Below are 26,659 nucleotides of genomic sequence, written 5' to 3'. Positions count from 1 at the left end.
GAAGATCACGTGACAGCATTCAAGCCACGCCCACAACTTTTCTCTATTTAAAGCAGGTCACAGAGCTGCTAAGCCTCTTTTCTCTCTAGCTCTCGTGACGTTTCAGACGTGCTCTTGCGGTAAGTCTAAAATAATTTTTGATTGTGTTTTCGACTTTTGAAAAATTTTTGGAATTTTTGATTATCGAACATTTTTAGGATTTTTTGAGTTTTGTCGAAAAACTTTTCTTTTTTCACTATTGTGTTTTTCATTTTTTTATCTTTACCTATTTATAGAATTTGTTACTGTTTGAAACAATGGAAAAGTTTTTGGTAACCAAAAATATTGTTAAGAAAGTTCGTAAATTTAGTTTAACAGGTAGACATATAGAGTTTAAGATTCGCCCGGCTCCCGAAGACTATGATCTATTAAAATGGATCAAAGACGGTCTTAAGGGCGTTGTCGCTAGAGTAACTGAAGGAACAGAGTCAAGTGATCAGATCGGTTTTACTTTTTGCTCTAAAGAGTTTACACGTGGCGATGGATGGTTGTCTTTTCGACAGGCTTCACAAATAAAGTTTGAAGATATATGGGATATGATTTCGAAAGTGTACCAGTCTAATTCGTCGGCTTTCGATACCGAAACGTTTTGTCTCGGGGCAACAACTGTAAAAATGCCTAGCGGTAAAGGTAATTTGCGTAGGCGTAAATATAACAACTTTGACGAAGAATGTGCTCGTCGTAGTGGTATTATAACAATAGTTAACAAAGACCACCTATGCCTGGCTAGAGCCATAGTTGTGGCCAAAGCATATATTGATAATGACCCCGACAAAACGAAGCTTCGTAAAATTACGGGGCTTCAGACGCAAAAAACTCTAGAGCTATTAGAATCTAGTGGTATCGAGATACCCAAAGAGGGTGGTGGTATACCAGAATTGAATAAATTTCAAGAATATTTGACAGACTATACTTTAACTGTTTACAACTATGGTGCAAAAGGTCGTGATGTCGTGTTTGAAGGAATAGGTGGCTGTAAGAAAATTAATTTGCTGTATCAAGAAAATCACTATAACGTAATAATTTCTTTAACATCTGCTTTTTGCTGTTCATATTTCTGCGAAAATTGTCACAGCCCCTACACACACAAGACCTCACACCTCTGTGAAAGAAATTGTCCTGCCTGTGAACAAGTTCCACCTTGTACTTTTAGCACAAAAATTGTGTGCACCAACTGTAATCGCTATTTTAGAGGGCAAAATTGTTATGCTTATCACATTCAGACTAAACTCTGCGACCGGGTGGTAGCTTGTACATTATGCCTAAAAACTTTTAGGAAAGATAGAGTACATACATGTGGTGAGATTTTCTGTAAAGTGTGTAGAGAATTTAAACCCTCTCCCCACAACTGTTACATGCCAGTAGATACACATAAACCCACAATGGACGGTACTCTCTTCATATTTTACGACCTCGAGTGTACACAAGAAGAGGTTATGCCTGACGGTACTCATCGTCATAACTGTAATTTGTGTGTGTTTGAACAACACTGTGCACTATGTATAGGTACAGATATAAAATGGTGTGATACCAAGTTCTAAAAATAGACCCCGTTGCTCGTTTTATGGAATATGTATTAAACCAGCGCACTCTATTCAAGAAAATCATCGTAGTTGGTCATGCAGGTGGACTCTACGATAATCAGTTTATGTTAAATCATATAATGACAAAGACAGATCTCACACCTGAACTAATTACACGAGGAACAAAACTATTACAATTAAAAGTGGGTAACGTCAGTTTTATCGACTCGCTAAATTATTTTCCGATGCCTCTAGCAAAGTTACCAAAAGTCTTTGATTTAAAAAATATAAAAAAAGGGTACTTTCCACATTTATTTAATAAAAAAGAAAATTGGAACTATATTGGTCCGTTACCTGCTCTCGAATACTATGACCCTGACAGTTTAAAATATGTTCCAAAATTAGACGAGGAAGAGGATGCTAGAAATCAACTTATATCCTGGCACAAAGGTCTCTCTGAGCAAAACTACGTTTTTGATTTCCAAAAAGAAATCATAGCGTACTGCATTGACGACGTCAGTATTCTCGCTCGCTCATGCTTGAAATTCAGAGATTTGCTTTTAAAAGAAGGAGGGGTGGATCCTTTTACAGAAGCTATTACTCTACCCGGGGCGTGTAATAAGATATTCCGCAGAAATTTTTTTAAGCCAAATACCATCGGTCTGATTCCAAAGAATGGCTATAGGTGTCGGGATAAACAATCAAAGATAGCAATTCAATGGCTGATTTGGGAAGAACGGCAGAGAGGTATAAAAATAGAACACGCATCTCGGGGCAGAGAAGTTGTTATTAACGGTCTTAAGTTGGACGGGTACTGTAATACCACACGAGAAGTCTTTGAATTTGAGGGTTGTTACTTTCATGGGTGTCCAAAATGTATTAAATACAAACGTGGCACACCTACCTATGAGGATCCATCCCTCACATATGAACAACGTTACGAAGCAACCTCGGCAAAAAATGAAAAATTAAGACAGTTAGGTTACGAAGTGCTTGTGAAATGGGAGTGTGATTTTCGTCGGGAGATGTCTGAAAATTCTGAAATCAGCAAATATACTGAAAAACACCCTCTCTTTTCACAAACACCTCTGGAGCCTCGTGACGCTTTTTACGGTGGGCGAACAGACGCCACAAAATTATATTATTCTTGTAAGGAAGGGGAGAAAATAAATTATCGGGATATTTGCAGCCTCTATCCGTACATAAACAAATATGGAAAATACCCCATAGGTCATCCAGAGGTTTATGTGGGAGAAGCATGTTATGCTTCAGATCTAAAGACTATAAATGGATTAATTAAATGTAAAGTGTTACCACCTACAAATCTCTATCATCCCGTTCTTCCATATAAAACAAACAATAAATTAATTTTCCCTCTATGCCGTACTTGTTGTGAAAATATGTTAAAGGAAGAGTGTAGTCATGCGGACGAAGAGCGTGCAATTACGGGGACTTGGGTAATGGACGAGGTGACAAAAGCTTTGGAAAAAGGCTATAAAATATTAGATATATATGAAATTTGGGAATATGAAACGGTACAGTACGATCCTTCCACAAAGTCTGGCGGTCTTTTTGCTGAATATATTTCTAAATTTTTAAAAATAAAACAACAAGCTAGCGGGTGGCCTCCAGAGTGTAAGACTGATGAAGACAAAAAGATGTATATAAAAGAATATTTTGACAGAGAGGGAGTAGAGCTAAACCCCGATGAAATTGAGTACAATTCTGGGCGTAGACAAGTCGGCAAATCTATAATTACTAGCTTCTGGGGAAAACTTGGACAATTAGAGAACCAGAGCAAATGTTCTATTGTTAATGACCCAGCAGAACTATTAGATATTCTGTCACAGCCTTACAAAGAAGTTAACCATATATTCCCAGTTAAAGAGAACACTCTCATCGTTAACTGGTCCTTTAAAGATGAGGCATACACTTCTCTACCGACCTTAACGATAACGATAACGATACCACCGAAGAGTACGTAACTACTCGAAATATATTAAGAAATACCAACCATTCTGTCGTCACCAAAGAGGTAACTAAAGTATTCCGCACCACTTTTACTAAACGGAAACGAATTGAAAACTATAACTCTGTTCCTTATGGATACAAACGGCAATGCATCTAGTATTGGTAATCTTTTTTAAGTAGTATTTTTGTAAAGTTATCCACCTAAGAAAAACAGAGTGAGGTTGAGAGGTCAGTTCATAGCTATTCTGCGGAAACATTCGATTTAACATGCTAGCTGTATTAAATATCAGCTGTTTTCATAGCTATTTCCTTCCTATCCCTTCCTTATACCCTTTCATCATAGTACATAAGTATTTTTAAAATTATTAAACAGAATTTGAAAAATTATTTAAAGTCTCCATTTAAATCAACGTGCAATATTAGGGCCCCCGCAGACTGCAGACTTTTTATCGGCCGATAGTTTGGTCGGTTTCTTAATCAGTATGGAGAGGAATGCATATGCGCACACTACAGAGATTCAGTATCGGCCGATAAAAAAGTTTGATGGGCTACTCGATTACATTCAAACTAATCTGTCGGCCAACTGTCGGCCGACTGTTTAATCAGTATTGGCGCATACACGCCTGCGCATACACGACGATTGTTTAGTCGGCCGATAGTTCAGTTCGCTCTGTGATTTGGCGTCGTGTGCTTCTATTCAATATGGCTTCGCCCAAATCACAATTGTTGATTATAGAAAGTTCCGTCGAAAACTTAATTGAAGAAGTCGAGAAAAGACCTGCGCTTTATAAAAAAAGTTTAAAGGAGTACTCCGACGCGAATATGAAGAAAAAACTGTGGGAGGAAGTTTGCGAAGCAGTTGTTGTTGATTGGAATTCGCTTAGCGCTGAGGAGAAAACAAACAAAGGTAGGAATGTAAAAATAAAAATATTAGAGTACTTATGTGAATTTTTATTTATTTATTTATTTATCTATTTACAATTATTACACTTTGTTATATTGACACGGAATCGCGCCTCCGGGAGAAATAAAGTATGACGACATGTACTGTCGCACGTTATTCATATTATTTCTTCCTCGGTTGTCTTCATTTATAGTTAAGTTATTCATGGGACAATTGTAGAGAGTTTCTGTGAAATTTATTCCATCTTTGATTCTTACATAATTATGCAGGACACAGCAAGCTTTAATTATTTTGACACAAAAATTGATATTGACATCCATTGGTCGGTGAAATATACGCCATTTGTTAGCAAGAATCCCAAAAGTACACTCAACCATTCGTCGAGCTCTTGTATGTCTATAGTTGAAAATTCGTTTGGTGTAGTTTAAATTTCTTTTTGCATAAGGACGTAGTATATGATTGCCAAGTCCAAACGCTTCATCCCCTACGACAGAGAATGGAATAACATCTCCGACATTATCATTAGGCAATTGCCTTCCGGAGGGAATATTTAATCGGTTTTGGGACAGCCGTTTACCCATTTCTGATGATTTAAATATTTCCGAATCACTAGCTGTTCCATAAGAACCAACGTCTATATATACAAATTTATAATCTGCGTCTGTCCAAGCCATTAACACGCACGAAAAAAACTTTTTGTAGTTAAAATATGATGAACCGGAATGTTCTGGCTGTATCATCCGTATATGTTTGCCATCAATTGCTCCAATGATGTTTGGAAAGTTTGTGCGACTATAGAATTCGTCTGCGATTTTAATCCAGTCGCCTTCTTCTTTGGTTGACATATACAATGGTTGAAGTATATTCCATATTTGCTCACATGTAGTTTTAGTAATATCTCGTATTGTAGAAGCTCCCATCAGATAATCAAAAGATAATGTATTGAAACTAGCTCCTGTAGCCAGATATCTGTAAAAAAATAAAAATTAATTATATTTCAATATCTGTAAAAAATTAAAAATTAATTAAATTTCAATATTTTTCAGGTCGTGATGTGCAAAAAAAATGGGCTAATTTAAGGACTTGCTATCGTCGCGAATTAAACGCTCAAAAGAACACTAAGTCGGGGCAAGCTGCGAATAAAAGGCGTAAATATGTCTACTTTGAACAGTTATTATTTTTACTTCCATGCATGGAAAACCGACTTACTGAAGGTAACCTGGAAGAGGAAAATTTTCTATCAAATGATGAGCATGATGATCAAGCGGGTTCATCCACTCCCACCCCTATTCGTCAGCGGAAAAAGAGACCTAATGTACCGAAGCAGACGGACGTGGATGAAGCATTATTAAAGGCATTAAATGAGCCTAATACTGATGAAGATGTGAACTTCGCTTTGTCACTGGTCCCTTCACTCCAAAGTTTAACCGCAGAAGAAAAACTTGATGCTAAAATAAGTATTCTTAACGTTTTTAAACAGATAAGATCAGCTAGGTGCGCTCAGTCTCCGCCAACATGTACGTACAACAGAGTTCAGCAACCCTTGTACTCTTTTCCAATTTCGCAACCGACAACCATTCGAAACATTTCATCACCTGGCAACTCCAACGATACAGCCCAGTCTTATTATTCAAATTTTTCAGATGAATCGCAAATATATGACTTGTAAATATTTTCCGAATTTTGTAATATTATTCTAATAAAAATAGTTGAAAAGTATTTGTGGTTTATCTTACCTTATCGTAACGCTCAATCTCTCCTCCACAGGTATAGAAAGTCTTAAATTTGTATCCTCCTTCGCTATTGCTGGTCCAATTAGCTTGACAAGTTCATTGAAGCTGGTAATGCTCATTCGATAATAGGCGAAAAATTTTTTCGGGTAATCAAGTAATTTGGAATGCATAGTGTAAAATTTTCCACTAACTAATCTGTCACTGAGAATGGGATGCACCCAATGCTCTCGCAATCTCTTCTTGATTATCCTCCTTCGGAGTATGATGAGAGCAATAATTTTTCTGGACAACATTTTCATATTGTGTGACCGCTTCAACAGTCCGTTACAAACTAGTTCGAGAATAGTCGGCCGACTGTTGGATAGTCTGCGCCCTGTTCACCAACCAAACTGTTTAGTTGGCTCGGTGTGCGCACTTTCAGCCCAACCCGACTAAACTATCGGCCGATAAAAAGTCTGCAGTCTGCGGGGGCCCTTATAAGTTTACATTTATAATGATTAAAAGATATGTTGCTGAATCATCTCGGAGACTCAGCCACAAAAAGATGCCAACAAATAGTAGTCAAGAAAAGATGCCACCAATTAGTGATAGCTTAGTTTATCTAAGAGTCATTAATTTATAAGAGCCATTAAAAGATGCTACTCTACATTTATACTCATTAAAACAGTCACAAAAAGACGCCAACAAATAGTAGTCAAGAAAAGATGCCACCAATTAGTGATAGCTTAGTTTATCTAAGAGTCATTAATTTATAAGAGCCATTAAAAGATGCTACTCATGAAGAGCCATGAAAAGATGCTGCAAAGTCTAGACATGATTCAGCAATAACTAGTGGTTCGTAGGCCTACTGGGGATGTATTTGCCACGTTAAAGATTAAATACAGCGCATCGTTAGTCCTACCGCCTAGGTGATGTGGAAACGGACTATTCATTGTACGTTTTCATTTACGCCTTTTTAGTGTATGATCAAGAAAATCAAATTATAGCCAAGGAAGGTCTCGGAATATTTTTTTCGAAAAAATATTGTATCAACTATTACTACATAATTTCTAAAAACTTTTTACCACCTTGTATGCAAAATTATATAATAGGTGATTCGTAACATTTTTTGCTAAAATTATCAAAATCCTTCAAACACAAAAGTCTAAAACTTTCAGTTCCACCGCAATTAAATTGTTTAATTAAATAAATTGATTAATTAATGTATCTTAATTAGAAGGTTTACACGTAGTAAAGTAAACGCTGTTATCACTGCTTTCGACTTGCGGTTAGCGCTGCGGTCAGAGCGGCTGGACCGGATGTCTGCCTGAACCGCCTCTATGACTACTTATCGCAAAGGATTCGATAAATATATAAAATTGTAAGCTGCATCTTTAGTCCATACCAAAATGTCTGACGATAAGGTTGCTAATGCATTGCGCAAGAAAAAAGTGTCCGAACTTGCCAGATCGATTCGCAAAAAATACTTGTCGTTGAAATTAGGTAAATCAGAGCAAGATGAGTCTATTAATAAACTATTCAAGCCGATATCTAAACCACTTGAAGAAATTGTGCAATCCTCAAAGACATTACAAAAAACGATTACAAATTTAAATCCAAAAGAGGAAATATTACACGTTCTGAATCTCCAGAAGAGATGCGCCCCGAAATTTCCCAGGAAGCTTTCGCAGACTATTTGGACCAATATCCAGCCATCAGTCATCAGTTCATTGAAGATTACTTCCAAAAAGATGATAAAATTGATAAAAATTATGGTCCGATATACAACGATGAAATCGGTTGGTCATTAGGCAAACGTCGAATTGCATTTGATGGAAAAACCGGTAATATAAACATACTACCTGAGAAAAACAAAGGAGGAAGATATGTAATTGGAACACCAGGCTTGTATGAGCTTCTATTTTACCGAGACCCCAGTTACAATGATCAAGATTTACAGAACTATAAAAATCTTTTGACAACAACTGAAGTTCATTTAGACACGTTAGATCGTCTTAAGGGGTCAAGTACTGAAAAATATCACTACATCATAAAACCTTTATTCAAAACAAAATCTCTAATGACGACGAATAGATCGTCGCAGGTATTGACTCGTCTAAAATCGATTCCTTCAGCAAAAGGAAAAGGCATCGATCGTTTAAGATATAATGATAAACCTATGGAGTATATTTATTGGGATGATGCGAATGAATTGGTGGAACGTTTGAAGTTGTTGATTGCTTCAAAACAGGCAGGTAATACATCACACGACAACGAAATAGTAGCAATTATCAATGAACTCAAGGAGGCTGATATAATAGAATAATACAAGTTGAAACTTGTTCATTTTAATTATGCCAGTCGATAAATTCGGACATAGACATCAAACGCCCTATGCGCGTTTACCAGTGAAAATTACGTTTCCTCATACACAGAACGGTAATATTGATATTGAAAATATGAAAATTTGTAATGTTAAGGAACCGACAACAAATAGTGATGCTGCAACAAAAAAATAAGTTGATGTGCAGTTGAATGACCTACGTGCTATCAACTCGCCATTAATTCAAGCACATGGTGTGGTGCTGCAGCAACAAGACCGTGATATAAAGGATTTAGCTGTAGGATTGAACGAAATGAGAAATGAGCTTCATAAGACGAAAATCCCCATATTACAGGCGCACATTACTAACTTACAAAATGAAACTAACGAAATTGATACATTTATTTCGCGAAATCCCCCTGTAGCAGCTAGGGATATGGCTACGAAGAAATACGTTGACGATTCAATTGTTGCAGCCAAAATATTTATTCGAAAAGAATTCACTGCTTCTATTAACATGTGTGTTGAGAGCATACGTGAGTTACAAAAAGAAATTACAGAAAATATCAGATCCGTCTCTGATATGAAAACTAACGTTTCGGGCATTGTAAACAATATTAAGGTTATGAATACGAATACCGTTAACCGCATTAACAGTCTGGAGCTGAAGCTAGCTGGTAGTACGTCATAATATGTATTCTAACGAAAAAATTCATCTTGTAGTCGAACTCCACAAACCGATACGGAAAAAATTTCCTCGGAGACGCACTATTATTAAGGGTCTTGACGATCTTTGGCAAATGGATCTTGCGGAGATGAGGAATTTTGCATCACAAAATAGGAATCATAAAATGATACTGGTCGTCATTGATTGTTTTTCAAAGTTTGTGTGGACACGCCCACTAAAAACGAAGACCGGAGAGGAGATTACGTCAAGTGGCTTGGTTTGGATAGCAAACACAACAGTTGGATAGAAAATATTGATATTGTATAGATTTTTTTTTCCGGTTCGCCGCGCTAAAAACCTTGAAAGAGCTCTATAAATTGGAGTGAGCTTTGGATATCAAACCCAGTTAGCAACATGAGTTCCCAAGATAGTGGTATTGTCGACATCGAATCTGATTCGAGTAACTACAGTTCAGAGTTAGATAGAATATTGGAAAACTATGAGACTGCTGTCAAGTCTGAAAACATTTACCTGCTTTCAACACAGTATCCAATTTCGGGGTATGAAGTAAAATGTGGAATAAGTCCTGCAAGATCATTCACACCTGCTGTTATCTTATCTCAACATCTTAAGTTCAGCAAAATATCTTTCAGTACTCATGAATGGAATACCTTTATCTCAATTATGTCACAACAGATCTTTCATACCGGAGACGAGTTCAAACCTGATTCATTACCATGTGGAGATTACTGTACCATCACCCCATTGAATTACGATGACAGTAAGGTAATTTTAGTCAAGAAACATGGTGTTGAGTATTACATGGATGAAGAAGAAGTATGGCAAATTTTAGAATTAAATAATTTAATTATACAACGTATATCTGTGTTAGAAAATTTAAATTTTTGTGAATATTATTATAATGTTTTGGATTTCTGTAAAAATACCTTCTCCGAAAGTCCTTTACAAATTTTATACGCATTTTGTTCTATTACACCAAACGATATGTTACACAATGCTCTTAGAGAATTTGTATACTTTTATAAAGTTAAAGTTATCAATGATTTAAATAAATAATTATTATTGTTATTGTTGTTTTTTTTATGTTACTTTTAAGTCACCCGGTATACGTTACTTTTAACCTTCCGTCGGGCGCATTTAATCTGTGAGATGAGTAGAATTTGTTTTGGTCTACCAAGTTTCAGTGTTTCACCACAGAGAGCAGGGCTTCCCGCTATCTTCCTGACTCCTACCCTCCTTGCCGACCCTACCCCCACTTTAGATCCAGTACGTTCTATGATGTCGTCAGAGAAGGTTGAATCTGTGAGATTAATTGCGCCTGATCACGTAAGTTAACTAATTTCATTTTTTTGCAAATTTATCTTAATTAATTTTGATATTACTATTTAATTTTACTTATTATGGATTACATACTTACTTATTGAAAATTAAAAACCATTAATCCTGAACTAATCTGTCAGATGAGTTGCGCCCGAACGTGAGATTTATTTATACTTTTATTATTTTTTTTATTACAGAATCAAATGGTAAAAAGACGGGAACTTTTTAACACCCAGAACCCAGACGACCTCGCAGCCATTCATGAATTATTATTCAATGAAGAGGACGTGCTGGAAAATGAAGACAATGGCGACGAATCCGATACCGACGCAGAAGACATAGTTGAAGAAAGGCAAGAAGACTCTGATTCAGAGCAAGAAGGAGATAGCTCTGAAGAAGATGAATGCTGTACCGATGTTTGTTTCGGTAAAGATAAGATTACAAAATGGTCAAAAAAAAAACCTAACACCCGGGTAAAACGAGCAAGTCAAAATGTTTTGATGCATTTGCCGGGTGTGATAGGGGAAGCACGAAATGCTTCTTCTCCATTAGAATGCTGGAAATGCATTATGTCTGAGGAAATAATAAACATGATTGTGAATTACACAAACATATTTATTGAAAGCATTCGTATCCGCTTTCAAAGAGATAGAGACGCGAAACCTACAGATGTAGCTGAATTCAAGGCGTTTATCGGATTACTCTATCTTGCTGGGGTACTTAGGAGTAATCGGCAATCCTTGGAAGAATTGTGGGGAGAGGACGGGTGTGGTGTGGAACGGTTTCGTCTCGTTATGAATTTAAAGAGATTTAAATTTCTTGTGAGATGCACTCGATTTGATGACATTAGCACCAGAGAGTCCAGAAAAGCTCAAGACAAATTGGCAGCTGTCCGCGATATTTTCCAATTATTTGTAGACAACTGCCAAAAAAGCTACTCAGTCGGGGAAAACGTGACAATAGACGAAAAGCTGGAAGGGTTCCGCGGAAGGTGTTCCTTTAGGCAATACATACCATCTAAGCCTAATAAATATGGAGTGAAGATTTATGCTCTTGTCGATGCTAAAATGTTCTATACATATAATCTAGAAATTTATGCTGGCAAGCAGCCAGAGGGACCCTACAAAATGAGCAATTCACCGAAAGACGTTGTTTTAAGATTATCACAGCCTATTTTCGGAACTGGGCGAAACATAACTTGTGACAACTGGTTCACAAGTTTTGAGTTGTTGCAATTTTTGAAAGAAAAAAAATTGTCTTTGCTGGGAACTATAAGAAAAAACAAGCCTCAACTTCCCCCTGAGTTTATCAACACTAAATACAGGCCAATAAATAGCAATTCATTTGGCTTTACTAAAAATTGTACATTAGTATCTTATATACCAAAAAAAGGAAAAAATGTCTTACTAATTTCCAGCATGCACAATGACAATGAAGTAGATGAAGAGTCTGGAAAACCGGAGATAATTCTAGAATACAACAGATTAAAGTCTGGAGTTGATGTTGTCGACAAGCTATGTGCAACCTACAATGTGGCAAGAAATGTTCGGAGATGGCCAATGGTAATATTTTTTGCCTTAATAAATATTGCTGGAATAAATTCCCAAATAATTTATTATGCCAATAATAATTTGAATATTTACAAAACAAATGCAAGACGAAGTTATTTGAAGTCATTATCCATGGAATTGTGTAGAGACCAATTGCTGAGAAGAAGTATGTTATCAGTAGGAATGCCGATTGACCTTCAAATAAAACTTAAACAGTTTCGACCTGCTCAGGAACAAGAGGATCAACAAGCATTATGTCACAATGGTCAGAGAAAGAGATGCACAAAATGTAGAGAAATGAAAAAAGTTCGTTACTCAAAATATATTTGCAAAAAATGCTGCTCAGAAGTATTTTGCCTAGAGCATGCATGTATGGTATGCGAAAATTGTTTTAAGAAAAATGTTGAACAAGGCGAAATCGATTCCGAATAGTACAAGTGATATCTACATTTTTTTTCAATGTGTGTTAGCTTTGATAGGATGTAAGTTTTATTGCGCAATTCTGTTAGTTCTTTATAATATTTTTTTCGTATATTTTCTTTTAACTTTTATAAATTAGTATTTCTAAACATGTATCATTCTAACTTTTCTTGGAAATATCAAATATTCTTGTGTTTTAAGTAATAATTTTAATTTTTAATTATTGTAAATATGAATATAGATGGATGTATATAATTATATTGAATATTTAATGAAAATACTTCAGACTGAAGCTTTCATTAAGCCGTAATTTTATTTTAGCAAAAATGTTTTATTGTTGCAACTTGTTTCTATTGTAAAATAATATGTTTTAATAAATGTTTTTATTAAACTTGAGTCGCTCAATAATATTGTTTCCTTTTACAATGAAATTTAATGCATGTTTGTGTACTTGATCTCTCAGATGAATTGCGCCCGAACAAGTTACGAATCATATTGCGCCTGTCAGAGGGTTAACTGTATTTCAGTAATAAGACGCTATCAGTTAACCGCAGATTTTTATATTACAAGATTAGCGCTCCCGCTGTTATCATCGCAACGAATCTGTTTCGATTACGTGCGTGATACCTTACATTGACAAAAAATCTCTTTTTATTTATACGTTATACTTTTATGTTACAAGATTAGCGAATAATAATGGTATATATAATTTTTTAAAACCCAAAGACTTTTAACCGACCTGGTATATCAGCGCTCCCGCTGTTATCATCGCAACGAATCTGTCTCGATTACGTGCGTGATACCTTACATTGACAAAAAATCTCTTTTTATTTATACGTTATACTTTTATGTTACAAGATTAGCGAATAATAATGGTATATATAATTTTTTAAAACCCAAAGACTTTTAACCGACTTGGTATATCAGCGCTCCCGCTGTTATCATCGCAACGAATATATAACTTTACGCATGCGCAAAAACGAAGTCTCTCTCTCTCTCTTACACATTGTCTCGCTGTTCTCTCTCTAACACACGGTTTTCCCTATTTCTGTAGTCAGACATATGTTGCTCATCTACTCCTGTAAAGTTATGAAAATGACATAGTGTTGTATCCCTCTGAGGTACAGAACTATTTAAGAACGAGAATATGAAAAAAAAGTTTGCCCGCCATAAGTTTGCTCGGAAAATAAATAATTGCAAAGCCGCCCGGCCGTCCGGCTGCACGGCGAGTGTTCGTTACTTTATTTTTTGCGTGCGCTTTCGATTAAAACAACTTCTATTTTGAAGATTGAAGAGTATTCAGCAATCAAACAACGCAGTATTCATTATATTATTTATTCAATTCATAATATGCACACATATCGATCGTACATTGAATAAAGTAAAAAGATCTAGCGCGCCAATTCAAGTGACTTACGCAGATTCGCGTGATTTTTTGTTTTTCTTATCGTTTCTTAGTAATAAGTTGTTTCTAGCAGTCTGCTCTCGAGTCTGCTATTCCAAAATACTTCGAAACGGACATTCCACTGTCCGATTTTCATTTGTTTTCATCAGTCGACAAATGCAAGCGCGATTGCGGGCTTAGTAGGCTATAGCTCTCGGCGAGTCGAACGTCTGCAGTGTTTTGAACGCACGATCGTTTCATACCTAGCGTAAAGTGCAGTGCAACAAGTTTTTTACTTCAATTTTAGTAATTAAGTCATATAGAATAAGTTTTTTTATAAGCCCTTTCGTTAGGAAGGTAAGGTATTTTGTACATTGTAACGTGAATATCGTAAAAATAACACGCTCGATAACACGAAAGAGCTTTTGCATGAACACAAGATTGAAGAGATTACCTACAGCCAGTGGACAAGTACCGACAGGTAATAAATAGAGAGATTATGTAAAATTTCTTTTCTTTCATAAAAGATCCTTGCTGCATCAATTTTTTTTTATTTTTAGATGCGAAATTATTGAAAAAACAGAGAGTACAATTCAGTTTATAGATTCAATAAAACAAGATTGGCCCGAGTTATTGAGACATGATTTTATAGCTAAGTCACAAGCGAGTTATTTTGTTAAACAAAAAGAATCGGCTGCTGCAGACGTTTTCGTAGTCGCTTTAGATTTTGCCATGAACTATACCTTTCATGTACAAAACGCTGTGCAATCGCAGCATTGGACTAATAACCAGGCAACATTACATCCGTATGTTATCTATTATTACAACGAAAATGGTAAAACAAAAAACATAAATTATGTAATGGTTTCCGAAAAAATAACGCACGACGCTGATTTCGTGCATTTATTCAATGGAAAGTTGGTTGAATTTTTGCAAAAAAAAATTTGGAAAAGACAACGTTAAAAAAATTATATATTTTTCGGATGGTGCAGGATCACAATATAAGAATAAATTTGATTTTATAAATCTACTCAGACATAAAGCTGATTTCGGAGTTGAGGCTGAATGGCACTTTTTTGCTACTTCTCACGGTAAGGGCGCTTGCGACGGTATAGGAGGATCCGTGAAAAAACATGCGTATACATGTAGCTTGCAGCGCGATAACAGTAGACATATAACAACTCCAAAAGCTTTGTATGAATGGGCTTGTACTTTTTTCAAAAAAATCAGTTTCGATTTTTGTACTCAACAAGAGCATGACAGTCATAATGAAAAGATGAAGTCAAGATATGAAGAAGACGTAACAATCAAGAATACGCGCCAATATCACTGCTACAAGCCCACAGATGCAGGAAAGCTAGCGTGCAAAGTGTTTTCGGATGACAATAAAACTACGAATAATGTAGTCGTGAAAATTGATAAGAAAAAAAAATCAGCCGGGCGGCTTTGGAATTATTTATTTTCCGAGCAAACTTATGGCGGGCAGTGAAATTTTTTTTCATATTCTCGTTCTTAAATAATTATTCTAGATATCACCGAAAGCCTGGGCGATTAGAGCATTGAGAAGCTAATAAAAATATCAATTGTTTATAAAAAAGTTATTAAAAATACTGAAAAATTGTTAATAACACATCGCAATATTTTTTATATGAGTGGGCGATATTTCATAGATATGCACATCATTTTTCATGTCAAAACATTCAGTAGTTCGAGAACAATTGATTATTGTCTAAAAAAAGTCATAAATCTTTGTTGCATATAAAAAAATATTTAAACAAATAATTACGTTGAAATACTATCTTTTCTATCTTTGTGTTTGCGGATAGATGCGATTGAAATAATTATTTTATGACATTTGCTTGGGTTAGAAATTGGGGTGCTCACTTGACGTGATTTATCTCAAAGCATCAAGCCCGCTTGAGAAAGATTATGATTCTGCTGCAGTTTTCTTAGTTGCCTGCCACTGTGTATTTTTAAAGATTTACTAATAGTAGATATTTTACTTTTCTCCCTTTTATTAGCTCTTCCAGAACAGTTGGTTAGTATTTTCTTCTTTAGTTCCTTAACCATAAAATAAATCCCAAAGAAAAAAAATTCCGAGTAGTCAGATAAGTAGATAAAATAATAGTCCGAGTACTCGCAAAAGGACATATCTAAGAGTGCAAACAAGAAACACTCAACGAGTATATTAAACAGCTAGAAGGAATATTGAAGGAATTCCAAAACAGATTTTGAGACTTGAAAATTTTGAAATCTTCTTTTGAGTTATTTCTGAATCCATATCCAGTTCACCATTTCCAATATAATTATGACCCAAAAAACATCTGGAGAATTAGAATTAGTAGAGATGCAAGAAGATCAAGCTCTACAATTAAAATATAAGTCGACGCCGATTACTGAATTTTGGAAATTTGTACCAGAATCGAAGTATCCCGAATTAAAAAAGGCTGCTTATCGAATTATTTCAATATTCGGAACAACGTACTTATGTGAAATCATTTTATTCTACTTTAAAATTCTTGAAATCCAAACACCGATCAGTATTAACTAACCAGCATCTGAAAGAATTATTGAGAAGTGCTTTCACAAATTATTCACCAAATTTTAAAAAATCAAAAGAAGTAAAATAAATATGTAACTTAAATTCAATACAAACAATTGGCAACCCCTGTCCTATAGCTTTGTTCATAAAATTGTAAAAATTTTTTAGTCTCAATGAGGCTTATATCTCTCTTAATAAACTCGAAGACTAGCTGCTGGTACATGTAAACCTGTTTCTGAAGTTCGCAACAAAATTTTCTGATGTGATTCTTCTAATTTATTTAGTGTTTCCTATGATATATTGGGACATTTGGTAAATACACAACTATCATTACATTTTATAGATTTAAATTTTTTTGATCATTTATTGCGTTAATTTTCCATAAAATATTTATTTCGATTATAGTAGACAGGGGCACATTGATACGTATCAATATGCCCCAATATTTTTTTGAATGTATGGGAATGTAAAACATATATTTTTATTTTCTTTATAGAAAAATCGTTCGAACATTTAAACGAAGAGAACTTCAATCGATGAAATTTCTGCGATATTTGACGTGTTGGAAGGAAAATTATCAATAAGAAAAACAGCTGCAGATCTAATTAAAGTGAGAAGAATCACATCAACTATTAAATTTTTTGTTGATGCGTTTAGTAACGTTGATTCTTCCACATATGTCCATTTTGAAATTTAATTGTTCAAAAATACTTTGGAAAGTATTTAAGGAGGATTATGTTGGAACAACCCCATAAACTATTGTTTCTGTAATTTTTTAACTAAGCCATCTTCAACTATCCTTCATCAAGATGTATTCATTGCCTTTTTATTTCTGCTATTTGGAATCCAACAGAAAGTTATAATAGTGACGAACAAAGTTGAAACTATTATCAAAAATATAAAATTATGAGATAAGATTTAATTTATATGCGGAGAATCATATTAACTTTTGAATTTTAGTTGATGCATTTAATAACAATCATTCTCCCGAACGAGTTAATTTCAGTTTTGTCAAAGAAGTGTGTTGGGAAAATTATTTTGGAGACAGGAGCCGCTAAAGTATTACGTAAGCACTATAGGAGGTGAGGGGGTCTTTGTTTTGCTTATTTCGGATGACATGGGGGTAGGGGAGTCTAAATGATGATTACGTCATCAGTAGTTATTTACTTTTTTGTACGAATAGCAAGCCTCACATTGACTATGCTTGAAAACGAAATGTATTTTCGGGGATTCCCGCAAATAATGCATACGTGTAAGCAATCGCTTTAAAACCGATAGGAATTACCCCGCACTATTCAAAGGCGCCACCAAGAAAAACTAATACAAACAGCAGACGCAAAAGAAAATCTACAGTATTGACGGACACTCCTGAAAAGGAAGCTCTACAAAAAGAATATGAGGAAAAGATGAAAAAAAACAGAAAAAAAGATGACAAAATTAAAGGAAAAGGGAAGGGAAAGGGGAAGGGAAAGGGAAAAGGTAAATCAACAAATAATAAAACCGGAGTGGACAGAGCTAAAAAAAAGATTTTATGTTCAAATTCAGAATCTGAAGCAGAAGAGTGGTATTGTCTGGTATGTGGTGAAGCTTACACAGATACAAATAAAGAAGTTGGATAGAGTGTATCATTTGTAAGATGTGGGCACATGTAGGATGTGTTACAGGAGACATTATACCTTTTATTTGTATTAATTGTAACTCAGATGAAGGCTGAATTACTAAAAAAATGTATTTGAGTTGATTTTTGATAAGAATTACGTAATACTTACTTTAGAAAGATGTCAATTTAAAAAAAAAACAAAGAATAAATGATTAGAGGTATTATTGTCGTTTTTTTTGTCGTTACTACTTGCCTCGGTAGATGTTACAACTTGCCCAAGCTCGAGGTAAGTTGTAACACCGCACTTATTCTAGAAAATAATTGATTGTAAAATAATAACCAATAGTTATGGTATTATTTTTACTTGATTTGGTAGAGGAAAAGTTACAGTATTCATCCATCTTTATTTAGTAGAAATTTAATCAATAGATTTCAAAATATATTAGTTTTATTTAACGAATGGTTATCTTTTTCCAAGTTTCCTACTGTCTGTAAAAACAGTTGAGTGCAGAGACAGCATTAGTCAAAATCATAGTTTTAATTCTCCTGAGCCTAATTTATGTGGAAATTAGGTAATTTTTTTATAACAGCAACATAAAAGCATCTTATGACAAAGGAAAAAAAGTTATCAAATATTTGAAAATTTGAAGGAGTTATTACGTTTTTTCTCCCTCCTGAAAAATTTGAAATTTGTGACTGACGTTGTTTCTGCACCCAGCGATTCATTTGTGTCACCGTTGATTCCATTATCCAAAGTTTAACATTTAAATAAGATATCGTTTTAAATAGACAAATCCAAGTTATACCAAAAATTGTTTGAAAGTTTTAAAAAATCTCTTAAAAAGTACGAAAGTACAAAATGTACAAAAGTTGTAAACAAGTGTGGCGAAATTATAAATTACAAGCAAAGTTCGATAAAGAACTAGATATTAGTGTATCTAATCCAATCTACTACATTTTTTTCCAAGGTGAGTGACGAAATCATTTTAGGTACCTATGAGTAGTAGAAATATTAGACGACTATCTGTAAACCTACAGAAAAAACACAAATTATTCAGCAAGCTTCAAATATTAAAAAACAGGAAGAGGATAAAATAATCAGTAATTAATCACATCAACAGCAATGCAAAAATAATAATAATGCAGATAAACAGAGAGCAAAACCTCCTCAGGAAGCTATGAAAAATAAGATTACTCGAAAAAAATCTGAACGCTTTGTATTCTGCCAGAGATACTATGCCAGCCGTGCTGAAGTTGATAAACAGATCATCAAATTGCGCGATGAAATAAAAACAGCAAAACAGTCTTTAATCAGAAAGATTCCAAACGCAGTTGCCCAGAAGAAGCACGGGATGGTATGAAAAGAAAGTTGGAAGATATTTGTCATGAAAATCTAGAAATATTAAAAAAGAACTAGAGGGATTCAGTGCGACATCCTAATCGTGAATGCAATCAACCATCACTATTGGAGAGAATTGCGAATACATTTTTATTTGAGATTACAACAGATAATAGAAGATGAACGGAATCTATTCGCAGCGTAAAAACTCTTGATGAACTCACAGAAAAATTACGTAAAATAGAATTTGACATTAGTCGCAGTGGGACAGACCTTCGTTTAATTCCCAGAAAATCTAATTCTGTATAGGGACGAAGACATGTATCGACAGTCCCTGTTAAGCTTATTCGGGCTAAACTACTTAGCACCTCTTCTAATGCACATGGAATATAGAATCAAATTGCCTGACTAAGATTGGGAAATCGCTGAGCGTCATAAATTAATACTATCTGTTTATGCTGATATCAAAATCACTTCCAATATGCTAGGACAACTGCAAGCTATTGGATATTCTGGACCAATATACATACACAAGTGGAAAGCTTAGTTCATCTACTGTTCCTGATTTTCCAGACATTAAATGATATTCAGAACATGTGCGTGAAAGCCAATATTTGCTTCAAATTGTAAAACAAAATGCTGTCGTCCAAGTAGTGGCCTATTCAGATTACTAGACAATAGGTTTCTTCCACCAACTGTAAAAATAAAACAAACAGTTGATGACTTGGTTTTGGATGAAGGAGGGCAATTTCTTGATCTTCCAGTCAATTTAACTCTACGCTTAAGTGCTTCACTCAAATATTTCCTGCGAATGCCATACAATTATTTTTGTCCGACGGTCAAATTGAGGCTATAAAGTCGAACACGCAAAACGTGTGGTCTTTATCATGCTTCCGTCAAGTCATTAAATGGTCACATCGAGAAGATCCATAAAAAAAGAAACATGCACACTGAAAGTTAGACCTGTAAGAGTCGCAGTTCGTCTTGCTAATGAACTGATGTATAGTATTCAAAATTTAGAGCACCATGATGTCGAATGGCTCAATGAGAACGACGTAGACATTCCAAAATCGGATGAAAGTGAGCAGACTCACAATACTGATCAGCAACCCAATATCATCGAAAACTTAGAATTATGGATTCGGGTTTCATGGGCTGAAGACTATTAATTTGAATGTATTATGTATATCAAAAATTTAAAATAATTTTGTTATGTTTGTAAGATTATAATATTTTTGTCCCTTAAGCCTCGATGATACAGGGCTAGTTTACAAGCTGCTAGTCGACGAGTTTAAAAGCCAGCGAGTGTCGATGACACGAAAATCTTTCTACTCGCTCAGTAGCGAACTAGCGGGCGAGTTAAAACCACGTGTTGTTTTGTGCATGAAGTGGAACACTCGTGATATAATAGAGTTTCTCAACATCTACAAGCAGTACCCAATTTTATGGAATATAAAAAACAAAGACTACTGTAACACAAAAGTATGAAAGTTTCAAAAATCCTTTAGTTAAAATTGACGAAAAACAATTGACCGAGGGTATGAATGTGAAGCAATTAAAAGCAAAAATAAAATCAATTGAAGACGTATACAGGCAAGAAATAAATGAAATTAAAAAATCCAAGAAAAGTGAATGTGGTACTGAGGAAGTATACACGCCAACGTTGGTATTGTTCAATGTAGCGAAATTTTTAGCAGAGGTTGTGGTCACACGAAGGAGCAAATCAAACCACCTGAGTATTTTAGTTGTTATATTAAAAAACTAGATACTAGACCGTTATTCCAGCTTTCTCCCACTGCCACGGCAAGAGAATTTCATCTGTAAAATGGGTAACATATGCTCTTCTGATCTCCTCAGCAGATCGACTGTGATGATTTCCACGTAAATGATTAATAGGCTACATATTATTAGCATTTTCCCTCCAAAGTCCAGGTGTGATATTTCCGGTATTCAAGTCTTTCCATCTACTGCTTGTTGTGGCATGTAGTTACCAGGATCAGTCATTCTTAGCCAGTTATGAAGACAACAAGCAGCCCAAATGACTTTATCTATTGTTTTCCGGCGCCAAATCAATCGGTCTCGAAAATATTCTGAATCGCCATTCTAGTATGCAAAAGGCATTTTCTACGATTCGTCTGGCACGGGAAAGACGATAATTAAATATTTTTTCGGCAACACTAAGACCTATTTTAATGTACAGTTTCATGAAATTTGTCCTCAAAGAGAAAGCATTATCTCCAATAATAACTCCATATTCAGGCAAGCCAATAGTCTTGTTTTTCATTGCAATGTTCAACGTACTATCTCTAAATATTGCACTATCGCTTGCTCGTTCATTTGCACCTATGTCTATGTAAATAAAACAGTAATCAGCATCAACCATAGCAAATAATATTATACTGTAGGTTTTTTTATAATTGAAATAAACTGAACCGGAACACGGCGGCCTCTTGACGATAACGTGTTTTCCTTCGTTTGCACCAAAACATCTAGGAAAATTCCAACGCTGAGGAAATTTATTTTCGATTTCTTTCCATTCATCAGCTTGTTTTGGGACCTGAGAACAAATAGAAGTTAAATTTTAATGTATTTTCTAGGAACTGTCACAAAGTAGGTCAGACACAGCACAAGATGAAGACAATAAAAGTGTCGATTCTGAAAACGAACGATGTCTTCTCAGAAGAAGTCGCCTGAAAAAATGGGAGCATCCTCGACGCCAAAGAATAGGTCTAAAAAACGACCAGCATCCGAAACATCTACTGAAATATCGCAAGCTATTAAGAAATTGGATGAAATTGCCAAGGAGCCATCAGATGAGAAGCCTTATGACCAGTTCGGTAATATTGTAATTGTAATAAATCTGCTCACGTAATATTTAAACCATTCCCCACTTAGTTGTCTTGGGTATTTATTTTCATATTCGCCGATACTAAAGTGTTTTACTATTCATACTTCTACTGCTGTTATTATTTGGAGACTACTTTCAAACAAGAATTGTTACAAATAGGAGTTATGAGAGTCAAGATGCAAAAACTGCAGATTCAAATAAAGTCATCAATTTGTCAAGTTTGAAATTCAAAGTTGATGAGTAGAGAAATAAGATCATTTTAAATGGAGATTTTTAAAATTACTTTAAAAAATTAATATTGAAAGAATTGATTTGATATCAGTTTTGTGTTTCTATACAGTTTTATTTCAATTATGAAAATATTTTTTATCCAGCTGGTTTAATTTATTTTACTGATTATCTCTGTTTGCCAAATATCAAATTTGGGGTTTTCCGGCCTGCAAAACTTCTTGCGCTTTCACACCGCTCTTAGTTGAGACCCCAGAAACCTAATAAAAAAGTTTCGTGCGCGCACATTATGAGGTTTTTCAGATGAGTTTTCCGGCACTTTCGATCACTTCTTACAAGGGTTTTCCGGCCTGCAAAATTTCTTGTGCTATTACACCGCTCTTATTTGAGGCTTAAACCGCACGTTACAAAAGGTTTCACGCGCGACCGTTATGAGGTTTTTCAGCCAACTTTTTCGTTTGGGAAAACCGGCTGGCATTTTCATATCCGACCTGTGCTGACTGACCTTAAGAAGTGGCGTTTGGTGATGTACTAAGTTGGGGCCGCCAGTTTACAAGCTGAAATGGCGCGCACCTTATCAACCCTGTTTTTTGTAGCCAGCTCTGGAACTAATATTATCTCGATTGAAATAAGATTATCATATGTATAATGTACAAGCAGAAAGCGAAACTTATTATTCTCGTTGAACAATGTGAGTGGAAATAGTGGGTGTTCATAAAGTCTTCTAGAAGATGTACAACTGCTAAAACAAATTTATCATACCGAAAATTTCTGGTAGCCACTAGGGTTAATGTAACAGTATAAACTATCAAAAATTTTGTGCTCGGGCTAGGAGTTCCGAGTTATCCAGATAAAATAAAATTGGTTGATTAAATTGGTACCTTTAACACCAAAACTGGACCATGAAAAATTCACAACATTTCCTTTTGTAGTTAAAACCAAAGTCAGTTCTATATCATATGGCTAACCAATTTGGATTTTTCAAGTTATGGCAAGACACACTAGTCAACAGGTTGCCATATTTATTCCAACATATGATATAATCACTTCTATGTTTCCAATTCAACCAAACTTAATTTGTAGGAGATATGTTAATTTGTTTTAACGACCAATTGTTGAGTCTTAGAAATGTTTAATTGGAAATAATTTCGAAATTGTGCATAAGAATACACCCCCTAAATCTAAATCCCATTGAAAAATAAAGCATACTTCAGCAGAATGTGAAAAAATCTTTTTAAAATAAATATCTTAGATGTCAACTATAAATCAAAATCGACAATTCCAAATATACTTCTTAACAAATGTACACTTTTGAATACAAGTTTTATGATCTTGGCTGAATTTGATTAGTACTAGCATGCAAATATTAGAGAGAGATAGGATTATTTTTTTCAATAGGATGTTTTCATTTGGTGAAAAAAAAATATATTTCATTTACCACAGCTTGATCATATGATTTGGATGTAGGATAGAACACCTCCTTATTCGTACAGAATTATTCAAAGAATGCATTTCCTATATGGACAGGCAATAATGGAAATGTTAACTGGCCACTTTATAGTCCGGATTTGAGCCCTATTGATTTTTTTGATTGTATCTCAATCTTCTACCGTTTATATGTCCCAGGTGTTCAGTTGGGTACAAATCTGGATATCTTGAGAGTCCATGGTAGGATCTGAATTTGAGCCAGGAGATCTTATCTCAGATTTCTCGAGTCTAAAAATAAAAGAAGAAAAAACTTATCAAAACTCTTCTTTTAAATATCTGACTTCCAATGATGCGTATAATAGTTGTTACTGAATGAGAAAAAATTTTCAAGGTAGAGCACGTTTCATATAAAAAGTATAATTCAATAAATATTATGCAATGTATAAAATAGATGTTTATGCAGCACGCGAATAAAGCAGCCTTTTTCGACAAATGTGACAATCACATGAGGCGAAGAAAGGCCTTTACACACGAATCGCACACAATATTTTTTTCTACTGGCGAACATTTCATCAATATACAGAAGTTAGATGATAATTTTTATTATAAAATACTAATATTGATGATGCACATTATGTAAGTATTACATTTGTCAACTTTTCTCTTCGCCATGCATAAATGCCACCAAAAAATAATTATTGCCATGTAATAGAATGAACTTGGAACCTCACACATGTGAGCCTCGTACTCTAACCACTACGCTACCTTAATATTTTTTTTCTTTACGCCCTGCCACTCAAAGTATGTTTAAATGGAGTTTTGAGCACTCAGAAGTATGTCAAAAGTACGTACTTTACCCACGATGGTAAAAAGAATATATTATTATATTGTATAAATATATTTTTAAGTGGACCGCATAAACAAAAAGTATACTACCTAGTAATAGATAAAACACAAAATAAAAATCAAGAAATATTTATAATATAAAAGATATAACTTAAGGTCTAAAAAATGTTTTCAAAACTACAAAAAGATTCGTTGATAGAATTTTCATGTAATATAGAAAGAAATGTAGGAGACAACAGAGTCCTAAAAAACTTACGGAAAAAAATTGCTGAATATTTAAACAAATAGAGAAAGTTTTATTCATTAGTGTGATATTGTGCACATTATATCCACAAGTATAATTACAATTATTGAAGCAATATCCTGAATAAAAGTGAAATGAAAGAACACAACAAAATAATATCAAAACCTAAGATAAATGCACATCAAAACTTGGACAAAAATAGTTGCCTCTCTTATGTCTATCATATTTATGTTGTATAGGAACACTTTAATCGACGTGGCAGCAATGCACGACCTCCGCGAGTTACAATTGATAATTGTAAATTATTATTGTGAATAATTTTTTATGGCACTTCCATTTTCTATATACATGTTTACTTTGTTTTTGAACATAATTTGACTTGAAATATTAACTAAGTTTGGAATCTCTGGTTAAGTTAATCCATATACTGAGCTAATCAAATGACTGTGCTTTAAATTAAACTCATAAACAACTTGCAACATAATCCAACATTTCTTAAAAGTAGGCTCAGTAAATGGACCAGCATCTTTCTTTTTTACATATAACAATGTAAAAACACTTAAAACATGGGTTTACAACAAGGAATATCAACTAAAAATATTTACGTTTACCGGTAACTGCGCCCTAGAAAGTGTCTGACTTTTCGTTATTAATTTTTCTTTAATATTGAATTATCTAAATAACGAAATTTAAAATAAATAAGATCTGATACTTGTAATATTATCACTAATTTTCAAAACTCTGAAAAACAAACAACAACAGAGCAATATCAAACCCCAATATATAACTAAAACCAAAGAATTTATCAAACAAAACAGAAATTTCAAAATTTTGAGAGCAAATAAATCTAATAAAACTGTTATGAAATCAGATTATAATGAAAAAAATGAACGATTGAACGATAAGACAAGTTAAAAAAAAATTAAACAAGACCCTACGAATTCTTATCAAAAACAAAATTTACAATGCTTTACCAAAGCTGCCACAGGCCTGACATTCCCTTCAACCGACTGTTCCAAGTATTTAAACTTCTCTCGGTCCATTATCTATTTTAAAAAAATTTTTTATCAAAAACACATGGGATTTCAAAGAAAGAATTGAAAGTATAAAAATTCCTAACGAATATGTATTTATTTAAATGTAGTTTCTTTATATAGAAATATTTCTATTACCATTGTGCAAAATATATGAATGAAAAAATGGGACAAAATCAATAATATACAGAAATGCCTCAAAACGAATTTCTTAAAACTATAGAACTCACACTGACAACAACATATTTCAAATATGAAAATGAAATATACAAACAAATTGATAGTTGTACTATGGGAGCTTCCATTTTAAGTGTTATAGTACAATTGGTAATGGAAGATCTTGAGAAAACTGTCCTAAGCAACCTTGATGTAAATATTCCACTCTTTTTCCGATATGTAGATAATTGCATTACTGCCGTACAAATTAAAAACTTGAATAAAAAATTCAATTGTTATCATGAAAAACTTCAATTCACGATCAAAATCGAGCAAAATAATGACATCAAATCTCTTGATGTAACCTTATATAAAATCAACAACAACCTAAGAAGAGAATGGTATACAAAATCCAATTGGTCCTCAAGGTATTTGAACTCCAATTCGTATCATCCTATATCACAAAAAAGATCAGTGATAATAAGTTTGGCTGATAGATCTATCCAACTATCAGATCCTGAATTTAGATGCTTAGCTATTCAAAAAGCCCAAACTGCATT

General features: G+C 34.3%; 3 protein-coding genes across 3 annotated transcripts in view; 1 reads left to right on the top strand and 2 right to left on the bottom strand.

Annotated features, from left to right (window-relative positions):
* Positions 1-205: 205 nt before the first annotated feature.
* LOC130897281 (uncharacterized) lies at positions 206-5,884 on the top strand. The gene is made up of 2 exons (XM_057806053.1): positions 206-4,440; positions 5,484-5,884. Exon 1 carries the CDS (start codon positions 1,604-1,606, stop codon positions 3,545-3,547), a length of 1,944 nt encoding a protein of 647 aa, XP_057662036.1. The 5' UTR covers positions 206-1,603; the 3' UTR covers positions 3,548-4,440; positions 5,484-5,884.
* LOC130897282 (uncharacterized) overlaps positions 4,472-26,659 on the bottom strand; it is a 65,371-nt gene continuing 43,183 nt past the window's right edge. The window contains exons 4-7 of the mRNA XM_057806054.1: positions 23,830-24,107; positions 12,968-21,872; positions 6,174-10,281; positions 4,472-5,406 (exon numbers count right to left, since the gene is read on the bottom strand). Of these exons, the coding sequence (XP_057662037.1) occupies positions 4,518-5,406; positions 6,174-6,469 (1,185 nt within the window). The 5' untranslated portion in view covers positions 6,470-10,281; positions 12,968-21,872; positions 23,830-24,107 and the 3' untranslated portion in view covers positions 4,472-4,517. The remainder of the gene's footprint in view (positions 5,407-6,173; positions 10,282-12,967; positions 21,873-23,829; positions 24,108-26,659) is intronic.
* Positions 21,360-21,698, bottom strand: LOC130897430 (uncharacterized). Its single transcript, XM_057806271.1, has one exon. The coding sequence runs from the start codon at positions 21,696-21,698 to the stop codon at positions 21,360-21,362; it is 339 nt and encodes a 112-aa protein (XP_057662254.1).

This window comes from Diorhabda carinulata, chromosome 8 (genome assembly GCF_026250575.1).
Source record: "Diorhabda carinulata isolate Delta chromosome 8, icDioCari1.1, whole genome shotgun sequence".
Classification (NCBI taxonomy): domain Eukaryota; kingdom Metazoa; phylum Arthropoda; class Insecta; order Coleoptera; family Chrysomelidae; genus Diorhabda; species Diorhabda carinulata.
Note: the sequence above shows the minus strand (reverse complement) of the source record. Positions and strands in the feature narration are given on the sequence as shown.